The sequence below is a fragment of the Onychostoma macrolepis genome, chromosome 03 (assembly GCF_012432095.1).
Source record: "Onychostoma macrolepis isolate SWU-2019 chromosome 03, ASM1243209v1, whole genome shotgun sequence".
Classification (NCBI taxonomy): domain Eukaryota; kingdom Metazoa; phylum Chordata; class Actinopteri; order Cypriniformes; family Cyprinidae; genus Onychostoma; species Onychostoma macrolepis.
This window is the reverse complement of record NC_081157.1, coordinates 33,251,996-33,264,086: the sequence shown is the minus strand read 5'-3', so window position 1 is coordinate 33,264,086 and position 12,091 is coordinate 33,251,996. Positions and strand designations below refer to the sequence as shown.

At 37.8% G+C, this 12,091-nt stretch overlaps 1 protein-coding gene across 6 annotated transcripts in view; it reads left to right on the top strand.

The window, feature by feature from the left end:
* prkcbb (protein kinase C, beta b) overlaps nt 1-12,091 on the top strand; it is a 155,317-nt gene that overhangs the window by 131,700 nt on the left and 11,526 nt on the right. For all 6 annotated transcript variants that reach the window (XM_058769639.1, XM_058769638.1, XM_058769640.1 and 3 more), the window contains one exon: nt 906-1,046. In XM_058769639.1, the coding sequence (XP_058625622.1) occupies nt 906-1,046 (141 nt within the window). The remainder of the gene's footprint in view (nt 1-905; nt 1,047-12,091) is intronic.

Genomic DNA, 12,091 nt, shown 5'->3' with positions numbered 1-12,091 from the left:
CTGAGTCCAGAAGGCATGCAGGGTCACGTATTGATCCAACCCAGCCATACCGGCCCTGGCCCAGTCCCTTCCTGATCCAGTGAGTGTTAAGGCTCTACCAGTCAGCAGAGACCTTCATCTCCCCCCTCCTCCACCACCTCCACCTATGCCTTACAAGAGCCTGGAAAGACTTTCTCTGCTGCCATCAATTTTTCATGCGCACTGAGGCGCTGAAGAAAAAGCAGCAAGTTGTTGAGCTTTTCCCCTCGCCTAATCTCTCCTACACACGCTAAAGTCACTCACTGGAATAAAATAGCCAAACGATTTTGTTATATTCAACATAGCATGTTCTGCTGGGGAATAAAACAGCTGTCGGTGAAGGGGAAAAAGAGAGAGAGAGATGGGTGTGCGGAGGAAGTTGATGAAGAGAGGCTGTGCTGAAACTGCAAAGTAAAAATTATTTGACCTAAAAAATGTAATGACATTCTCATTTCTGTGGATTTAGTTTTACCCCCTCCAGGGATGTTAATGCAACTTGTATTTTTGACCCATAAAACAAAATTATTGAACAAAACGCTACTGGAGTAGGGCAAGCAGGTACCCTGGCTGTATTTTGAACTAAATATTTGGGTTCTTAGTGTTACACATTAATCTACTATACACTTGTATATTTATATTTAAATATATTAATAAAGAATTTCTCATGTTCTGTACATAAATTCTGTAATAACGTGGGAACTACTATTGGCTCATTCTGTAATGTAAATAAATCCTTTGTTAGAAAATATAGATTATATGCTATTAATTAACTTGATTCATTATTCTGTGTATTATGCATTTAATTAGATTTTTTTATTTTTTATTGTTTGACAGCCATACTATATACCAGTGGTCCTCTCATAATTGTGTTGTCCTCTCTGTTTCAGCTGATGACCAAACACCCAGGCAAGCGTCTGGGCTGCGGTCCTGAAGGTGAGCGGGACATCAGGGAACACGGCTTTTTCCGTTACATGGATTGGGAAAAGTTGGAGAACAAGGAAGTTCAGCCACCATTTAAACCAAAAGCCGTAAGTCCAGCCAGTCACCTCACCTCTAACACACACACACACACACACATTCTCTCTCTTACTCTCTCACTCTAAAGCCCTGGTGGTTATTTCTGACTTGAGTATAAATTCAAGTTTCATTACTTTTTATCTTTTTTAGCCTGATACTTAACAACACATAATGCATGACATGGTTTACCAAAGTAAGACAACATTACATCAACATACTTATTTTTTTCTGGAAAAATATTTCTATCAACAAACATAACCCTACTGTTGTTCTTAATCCTATAAAAAATTCTAATCCCAATTCAACCTTGATTCAAACTCATCAGTTAATCTATTTGAACTAAATTACAATATGAATTTCAGTAAGTAGAATCGAAGGGAATTCAATTACAAAAAATACAACTGCTATAAGTGTATCATAATCAATGAAAAGTGAAAAGTGAAATCATAATCATGTTTCTAGAAATATTCGATGATGGAATAATCGATGTTTGAGATGTCACCTATAGACATTTGTATTTAATTTATGTTTATCAATATATTTAATAAATTAACTTTCTTTTAATTTATTTTTTTATGGTTCATACTATATTATATTAATATGTTATATAGTCAATAGATTGATAATTTGATGTCAGTATATATTTTTATAAAGTAAAAATCTGTTTTCAAAAACAGTGTTGGACTTTTGTTTATTTGTTTTTGATTAAAGGCAAAATTAGGATCTGTTTAGTTATCTGTGTAAAGTTGGTAGACATTAGAAAAAGTATGTATTTCAGGGAGTAAATTTAATAATTACCCAGTTATTATTAAATAATTTAAGTTTTGTCACAAAATTTGGGTTACACTTTATTTTACGGTGTCCTTGTTACAGTGTAATTTAACATATAAGTACTGAGTAATATTAATTAACTACATGTACTTTCCATATGGTTAGGATTAAGTGTTGTCTTAGGGTTACTTGCATGTAATTATGCATAATTTATTGTTATTATAATAGTAAATACATGTAACGTGTAACAAGGACACCTTAAGATAAAGTGTTACCAAAATTTGTACCGGATTGAATTACAAGTATTATATTTATAGCATTGAAATAAGTGAAATTCAACACACTTGTGTTTCATTGAATTGCAACAGTAAATTCTTCATGTCGTTCAAGTTAAAATTCCATTTCAACGTCCTGTGGAGCTTAATTTAATTCTAAAACTTATCAAATTCTTTTTTCTTAAATTCTAAATTTCACTCAACCCTGCAGTCTATAAACCTAACCCTAATATCAGAGGGCTGTGATTGGTTAAAAGGAATATTGTCTCAGGACCAGCAAAGGATGTTGATCCAGGAAAATGTCTTACTTGTGTAAATCACATTAAGCGACCTGTAACAGCATAAGCTCAAACTGGCCGACTGGACACGTAGTTTTCGAAGACAGTGTCAAAGTAGTCAAATTCTACTGTACAGTAGCACAGAGATGACAAGTCAAACTTTCAGGGCTGTGGAGAGCAGTAGGGTGTAATGAGGAGTCTGTGTGTCCTCCTTACACACCACAGCAAGAGGCACAGCAGCATCTTAGCTTCGTTAGCGCTGTGTGCGCCAGGGCTCCGGCCGAGCTGAGACGCGTTTGTCAGCCTCAGTCAGATCCTTAATGAGTACAGCTTCTCTTGCTTCTGTGTGTGTGTGTGTGTGTGTGTGTGTGTGCGAGCTGTCAGATGGAGCAGGCATTGCCCAGGCAGTGCTACATAGTGCTTCCCTCCACATCAACCCTCATGACCTCCCACTTGGACTCAGACTGGCCTGTTAAACGTGATCTCCTTCCTGCAGCGCCTACCTGGCATTGAGGTTTCGGTGCACTCATTGAGAACAGATTGTCCTGTTGATTTTAGAAAACTTTCATCTTCGCCTTAAAATCTGAAGTTTTACTTTAGCACTTGAATTGAATGTGTTAGTTTTAGTTGAAATAGCAGAAGTGTGTAATTTCTGTGCCACTAGTGTCACCAAACGGAACTGTAAAAATGATGGTTTTCAAACAGGTTTCCTTGAAACTCCTTCATACCTCCAATGGATGAGCAAACAGACACTCCAACTTCCAAATTTACACCATTGGTTGCGCCAGTGTTTTTGACAGAGCAACGTTTTTGACATCAAACCTCATTGGCTCTTGCTTGTCTCATAACCAGTTGTAACACAATGCTACTGTACAGTACTGTATATAGTGTAATTCAGTTCAATTTTTATTTTACTGTATTTTCTAAGATAATTTAAAGGAATAGTTATCCCAAAATTTATTCACTCTCAGTCCATCCAAGATGTAGATAAGTTTGTTTGTCCTTTATTAAAAAGATTTGGAGAAATTTAGCATTACATCACTTGCTCACCTGTGGATCCTCTGCAGTGAATGGGTGCCGTCAGAATGAGAGTCCAAACAGCTGATAAAAAACATGTTTGGACTCTCAATAAACGACTATAATCCACTCCAGTCCATCAGTTAGCACCTTGTGAAACAAAAAGCTGTTTGCAATAAAGAATCCTTCTCCATAATAATATTTTCTTCAATGAAAAAAAATCATGTCATCTATCAGGAGAGAAATATTCACAGATCAAGTACCATTTACAAGCAAAAACCAACCAAAACAGTTCTAAACAAATATGTTGATTTGATTTTGATGTGAAAGCAGAACAGAGGAAGAAGCATGTAGCTGGTAGCGACGTTTACAGTTTAAAAACCTTAAGGATTGATTTGTTTCTTACAAACGCACAGCTTTTCACTTCACAAGGCATTAATTGATGGACTAGACTTGTAGATTATTGTGATATTTTTCACAGCTTTTTCTGACGGCACCCATTCACTGCAAAGTAATGCTGAAATTCTCAAAATCTGTTCCCAGTTTTCAGGCTTACTTATACTGTGAAACAGCAGTGAGGTACATTAGCTCACTGTTCAGGTGTGTGTGATTGGGAGTGTTCATGTGGTGTTGGCTGTCTGTGTAGCAGCAGATGGATGTTTGCGTGCTGGTGTCATTAGCTGAGCAGAAAGACGGATGATTTTAGACCCTCTTCGTGACGACGGCCGCATGCTTGATGGACATTCAAATAACTGTGATTTACAAACTCAGGCGATTATGATCTGAATGAGACTCGTGTTGTTTCTTGTGGAGACCAAAAATTCATGCAGACATTAGCTCTGCTCCAAATCTCAGTAAGAGGCATTCATGGGCGTCAAAGGCAATCCCAGAATGCACTGCAACAAACACAGTAAAAAAGAAATCCAAAATGTCAGAATATGCAAGTTAAATGTTATTTGCAAATATAATTAATTCAAAACTAAAAATTAGGCATGCACTGAGAATTATTGCCAATAAGTATCTTTGTTTTCATGCCATTGCAGGGGCGTTGCTAGACCCTTTTATGAGACCCAGTAAAATATCGCTGTGCCCCACTAAAAATATTACTGATAAATCCTTGATCTAACTGGCCAAACTGGTTTGCAAAAAAGGTCTGAAATTGTTTGTGATTAAGTTTGATTCATTCAAACAGTTTATCCACAGAATAATTTGTAGGGATTATTCACCCCACAATTTTAAATTCATTTATCTGTATCAGTATCAAAAAGGATTTTTTTAAATGGTCAATATTAAAAATTCAATTTTGTCCAAAGATAAAAATAACACATTAAACATGAAAATAATGTCAGTGTTTCGTGAATTAAGGCATCCAAACAAACTAATATACAGTGTGAAATATGATTAATTCACTTTCAGATGAGTTGAAATAAGGTGGAAAATCGCTTGTCCAAAAACAGTTTGCTATAATTTATCATTAGCCCTTTAAATCAGTGAATAATGGCAAATGTAATATAAAATAAATGCAAATGAATATCACAATTACATACCCCGTAAATAAATGAAAAAATAAAAAAGAATCACTAATATTGGCTTATGACCGATAATGTACATCCAAATAAGCTTATAATTAAAAATGATTTTACCCAGAAAATTTTGTATTCATACTTATTGAAGTGTCACATTGTTCCTCATGTCGTCTATATTTTTTTTTTATCAAGTGTGAAATGAATGTTCCATGTGATTCTTGAGTGCATTCCTGTGTATGTAGTGTTCAAAATCGCTTACTTTCAATGCCGCCTTAGAAGGCAGCTGCCTATGTAGGCAATGAGGAAGCTCAATAGGTGTTGTTTTCAAAGCTATTATGTGCATTTGAAGTTCCAGAGCCTGTAGTTAAAGAGCCGAAGGCAGGCTGGTCATTGAGGACAGTTCCCTAGATTCTGCCCTGTTCCTGCTGAGCACCTCTTCGCCCAGATCTCACTCCGCTGGGAAACATGGTAGTCTGACGTAGGATTTGGATGGCATGTCCCTCTACACATCACAGCCTGTGGCTCTGAAATTAAGCATGACAGCACTGTCTGGCAAGGGATCACTGCGTTGAGGTGGATTAGGGAATCGGACCCAGGGGATGCGAAGAAGGACGTGGGGCTCGAAACAGTCAGAGTGACTTCACAGCTCAGGTTTGGAGCAGAACGAGGGGAGGGCCGCCATACAGAGCTCTTCATTTCTCTGCTGGTGCTTTTGAATTGTCTGGTGGCAGGTGAGAAGTGACTGTTGATTTGTTGCTTGGGATGCCAGCCAGCTCTAGGTGGAATGCCTCTGGCTGTATCTGCAGCAGATGGACTGTTGTTGCCTGCGTGGTACAAGACTGGCAGCGGTGGCCCGCATGTGCCAGCCACGGGAGGGTGGATCTCTGAATGCTGACAGCCTCTTTGCTGCCAGTGCCGCTCACTCTCACTTCCTGTATGTCACCCGGCACCTTCTCTGTGTCGGTGCAGATTGGACACGGTCACCTTAACCTCACCCTTTCATTTACACACACTGTCCATCATACTCCGCTCATGCTGGAACAAAGGAATGATGGGTGGAGGTGAAAAGGGATCAAAGCCAGGTGAGGAGAGTGACAGATTCATTATGAAAAGTCCAGCTGATACCAGCAGGCTTCCATGCTAGCAAATGCTGGTGAGTGTTGATTTGATGATCACCAGTAAAATGGAAAAGCTTTCAGTGGAGCTGATTCACCAAGAAAGTGTTTCTGGTTAAAGAGATAGTTCTGTAGTTAGTAAATAGTTTTGTTCTTTTCTGTACAGTGAAGGTGAATGAGAACAAATGCAGTTGAGCTCAAAAAATTGACAAGGACCAGGTCATGATGCCAGGATGGGAGGTTAGACATCAGTGTATATTTATAATCTTCAGTGATTGATATGGTTATTTTTGGAAGAATATTCCTAACCCAATTTACATAGCTAGCTTTTAATAAATTTCAAAACTTTTAATAAATTAAATCTAATTGAATCTAAGATACAATTAGATATTACATATAAAACAATACTTTTTTCTGTCAATTAAAATGTAATTCTAAAATTAACTGAATTATAATTTAGATTTAGTTTATATTTAGGTTTGTTTTATTTATATATATATATATATATATATACACAGTGCCCTCCAAAAGTATTGGAACAGTAAAGACAAAATTGCTCTGTTGGCTGTGGAGTCATGACATTTACAAATATTATTAAAAGATGAATATGAGACAAAACTACAGAATATCACGTTTTATTATTGGGTGATTCAACACATAGATGTTTTACCAGCTAAGAAGTTCAGCCCTTTTAGAGTTTCATCCCTCTATCTGATGTGAGCATAAGTATTGGAACAGTTGCCTCACAGGTCTTTCTAAGTGATCAGCTGTGTCCTGTTGCATTAATTCTTCAGATATTAAAAGCAGGGAATGTGTCGTATCAGTTATATCCACTACTTCTGCATTCTGAATCTTGCATTCGATGATGACACACACAAACCAGGATGAAGATGAGGGAGCTGACTTTGAGAGAAAAGCAAGCAATTTGGATGCTAAAAGAAAAGAGGAAGTCAGTTAGAGCTATAGCAAAAACAAAGAGCATGGAGAAATCAAGAGTTTGGAAACCACCAGCAACCAACAATGACCTGATCGGCTGAGAAAACAACAGTAGTTGATGGCAGACAAATCATAAAAGCTGTGAAAATGAACCCTAAAAGACGTGTCTGTAAAATCACCAACAACTTCCAGAAAGCTGGGGTGATGCTCTGACAATCTACTGTCCTCAGGAGACTTTGACACAGAATTACAGATGTTACACAGCAAGATACAAACCTCTGACCAGCTCCAAAAATAGAAAGGCAAGATTAGAGTTTGCAAAAAAGCACAAAGGTGAGCCAGAAGAGTTTTGGAACTGTGTTTATGGACCGATGAGAGATAGACAGCAACAATTGGAACTGGCTGCATTAAAGGCTGTGAAAAGTATTTCAAAGGATGAGACCAAGAGTCTGGTGATGTCTATGGGTCACAGACTCACTGCTGTGATTGTGCGCAAGGGATCTGCAACTAAATAATAGCTTTTAATCTTTTATATCTGCCTTATGTTCAACTGTCCCAATACTTATGCTCACATCAATGAGTGTGATGAACTCTAAAAGTGCTGTTCTTTTTATTTGGTAAAACATGTATGTGTTGAAATGGCTAATAATAAAATGTGACATTCTGTAGTTTTGTCTCTTATTCATCTTTTCATCATATTTGCAAATGTCTTGACTCCACAGCCAACAGAACAATTTTGTCTTCACTGTTACAATACTTTTGGAGGGCACTGTATATATATATATATATACATCCACACACACAAATAAATATTAATACAATTCTTTGATAAATTTATCAAAAAGATACATTTGAAATTTAAATCTTTAACTTCTACTGTCACTTTTGATCAATTTATAATTGTAAGAAATTATAATAAATAAAAATTGATCAAAATTGACAGTAAAGACATTTAAAAGTTAAAGGTGGGGTAAGTGTAGCCTGTGTTGATATTTCAAATCACCAAAACAAACACGCCCCTACCACAAAAGGGTCTCGGCCCTATTTTGATAGCTCCGCCCCACACATACGTATGCAACCCAGGCAACGATTAGTTCTGTGAAACAAAGCAAAACCAATGTTACTCTCCTATCGAGAGGAAACAAAGCAACCTCGGTGTCCGATCGCAGGCCTTCCCGTTCCTTGAGTTCTCTCCAGCGCTGGAAAACTGATCCGATATTTACACGGGTCCTTCTTCTGGCCTTATCATAACACTGTGTCTACACCGGACGCGAGCAGCGCGGCACGACAAAATACTATAGAACTCATTGCAATCAGTGATGCTCTCTACACTGGATGCCGCGCCGCGACACACACACACATATATATATATATATATATATATATATACAGGACAACTGTCTCATCCGGAGTAGACACGGTGTAAGCAGACGTTTTTCTCTTTTGTTTTTTATCCGTCATCTCTATCTTTCTGTCATCGCTCGGCTCGGCTAATGTCCATCATGTGCACTGAGCGCTCTCTCCTCCACATCATGAGTAGACACGCCCCTTACTGCTGATTGGCTACAAGTTTGTTTTGGTACTCGGCCCGACTCAGTTTTCTAAAGCGCTTTTGAAAAAATACATACCCCACCTTTAAATATTTCATTTTCAAATACATGCTGTTCTTTTGAACTTCCTATTCATAAAAAAAAATCTTTAAAAAATGTACCATGGTTTAACCAAAAACATTAAGCATCACAACTATTGTTGACATTGATTATAATAAAAAAAAAAATGTTTCCTGAGCATCAAATGTGCGTATTAAAATGATTTCTGAAGGATCATGCAACACTGAAGACTGTAGTAATGATGCTGAAAATTCAGCTTTGTCATCACAGGAATAAATTACATTTACAGTATATTAAAACTGAAAAAAAAAAGATTATTAAAAATTGTGATGATATTTCATAATATTACAGCAACCTTGGTGAAAATAAACTTAAAAAGTACATAAAATATATATAGAAAATAATAAATAAAACATGTACGTGTGTGTGTGTACATAACCTCTGGTTTCTCTAGAGACTGTCACTGTAATAAATGCACTGTAATGGGCTATGGATAAAAGCATCTTAGGGCTTAAGCTAGTAAAGAAGTCTTGTGGAGCCACCAGGACTCCATCATCTCACGCTGGGGTCCAGCAATGGTCTTTTGAACAGGCTTTGCGCAGAGTGAAGGTTGGAGAGCATGTCGTAGTCAGAAATGACAACTATGGGTTGTGTGAGCGTGATGCTCGGTAGCTTTTGCTTTAAAGAATATTATTCTCCCTTTCATTCCCTCTCCCTTCATCCCCATGTGCAGCAGTCACTCAGAGATATGAGCAAGCAGAGGGAAAGCACTTTTTCTCACAAATAAAACAGAGTGTGTGTCAGAGAGAAAAGGTCTGCGTCAGTGAGTGATATACGCATGTGAGAGAGAGAGAGTTGTAAATGGCCAGTGTTTAACACAGCGGTCTTCAGACAAGCCACTTGTCACATGTGTGTCTTTAATAGCAAGGGCTGCTCACAGTGGATGTGGCCCCCTGATGCTAATGACTGTGGACAGGTGATTTTAGGAGGACACCAGAAAGCTTTTCCCTCAATTTTCAGCAGCTGACGAGACACAGGTTGTTTGGCTCTCTGTGGGTTCACTTGTCTAGGTGGCATACGGCACGTATGGCAGCGAGCGGGCAGATCCATAAGTCGCAGCCTCCCCTGATCACGTTTGGAAATACTAATGCATCTGCAGCGGGGCGACAGGGGTCAGGTGGCTGCTGCATGGGACCATTAATTGAGTTTAAATTAGAGGGGCTTCTGAATGCAGAGGTTCACAGATGCTGTGCGGGGTGATTTAATGGTTCCCACACACAGATGTTATGCCTCAGTGCTCTCACTGTCTGTCACTCTGTGTGTGTGTGTGTGTGTGGCTGTTTAGTATTTAGAGGTAGTGAGTGAACTTGCCAAGAAAATCTGAGCTTTGATTTCACCTCTGTCTTATATAAGATGTATTGGTTGTAAATCATTCACATGGTAGTCAGAATCCTCTTGCTGAAAATGCATAGGCACATCTAAAGCTATTGTGTTTGCTGCCAGGTCCACGCTAAGGATTCTGGGCTAATGGTACAGTCAAGAAAATGAGGTCATTTCATGCTGTATGAAATCGGGCTTTTAAAGGCTCAAGCTTTTGTTGGGCTGCCCAGTGGCGTAGGGAGTGTTTATTTAAAGGGGTTTGGTCTAACTAATGCTTCTGTTTACCTAGAATTCAGGTACAAGCTGTATTTAAGGATGTGATAAGTGATCATTTAACATGTTTTTGTAAAGCTAAATAAAAATCATGCAGTGATGGATTAACTTTTGTGCAGTTTTATTATAAAATATGTATATAAATGCATGTGTGTATACACTACGCTCAAAACCTTGGGGTCAGTAAGATTGTTTTGAAATAATTTTTTTTTTTTTTTTTTTTTAGCAAGGATCCATTAAATTGATCAAAAGTGGCATAAAGACATTTATAATGTTACAAAGTGTTTCTATATCAAGTAAATGCTTTTCTCTTGAACCTTCTATTCTATTCAACCTTCTACTCAATCCTGAAAGACAAAAGGTATCATTGTTTCCACAAAATTAATAAGACATATTTTTCTTGTGCACCAAATCAGTAATGGCTGCCGAAATTCAGCTTTGTCATCACATGAATAAGTTACACTTAAAAATATCATTTAAAACAGTTATTTTAAAATGTAATAGTACTGTTTTTTTTGTTCTAATAAATGCAGCCTTGGTGAGCATAAGAGCTTCTTTAAAAGCATTTAAAAATCTTACTGACCCCAGTCTTTTGAACAGTAGTCTATGTCACACACTGAGGTGAGTAATGAACACTCTGTACTGGATTAATTGGATCTAGATTATGATTTATTCACATTAGTTTAAGTGCTAACACGTGGAATTAATCAACTGTACAACTTCTTTTTTTTTTTGTAAAAATGTTTAAGTTCACTAAATGTAATACTGTAACACTGAAAACATGTGGAAACGGGACAAAAATAGTATATTGTGACAAGTTTTGTGCAAGTAAATTTCTTTCATGTTGAAGGAGCTGTAATGAACGGACCCAAAGTTGATTGCCCTCCCGTTGTGCTCATTAGAAGCAGAACCCTATATAGACTTTCACAAGGTCTTCACTCTGATTGGTGGAAATGATGAACTCCTGTGAAGTCAAAAGCTTGTGATTTTGTCCTGTGCAGTGGGTCTGTATGTAATATGTTTGATCCATGCGCATCATATCAGATCTACAGCGCTGGTGTTGTTTCTCTACTAATGACCGCATGGTACATCACAAAATATGCAGCCACAATATGTTGTTATAAAATAATGCATATGTTGAACAGTAATATGCATCACATCGTGAGCTGTCTCCGCTCAGGTTTTCACCACTTGCCAGTTTTTCCTCTTTCATTGTGGCTGCTCCAACAGTATTGTTTGCCAAAGGAGAGGTTGCAGAGATACCTCATCATGGGCCAGAGGTAGAGAACTGGCCAGGTTTGGAATATTCTGATGGTTTGAATTTGCTTCTTAGTCCTATTCATGAATATTGCATGACGGGCTGTAAAAGGTGAGTTTTGATATCGTACTGGACTGCCACTGATCAATGCTCTCCATGTAAAGGTGTCTGCATGTGTGAACAGTGCAAAGGATTTCACTCTCATCTACAGATTCGCTTGCGTGGACTTACCTGGTTTTTTACCATTATGATGAGCGAGCTATTTAAATGTCACTGGAAGTGCAATTTCAAAAGCTGACATTTGAACTGAAGCATATGTGTTTGTGGTGGCATTAATGCTGTTGTTATTGTTTTCACTGTTGTTGTTTTCAAAAGCATCATGAATGACACCCTAACATGCCATTGACATCTGGAACATATTTCTGTATCAGTATGAATGTAAAGGTCTCACACATGCCTCCATGAATTCATATTTTTCCAAGTTTCACCCAATGCTGTGATGAAAAGACCAGTTTTAGACTTTTTCCAATTTTGCTTATGTGAATTCCCATATTGGTGCAACTGGTGGACCAGCGAAAAAATGCTGGTCAGTGTGCTTCATTAGGCCAGATTGACTC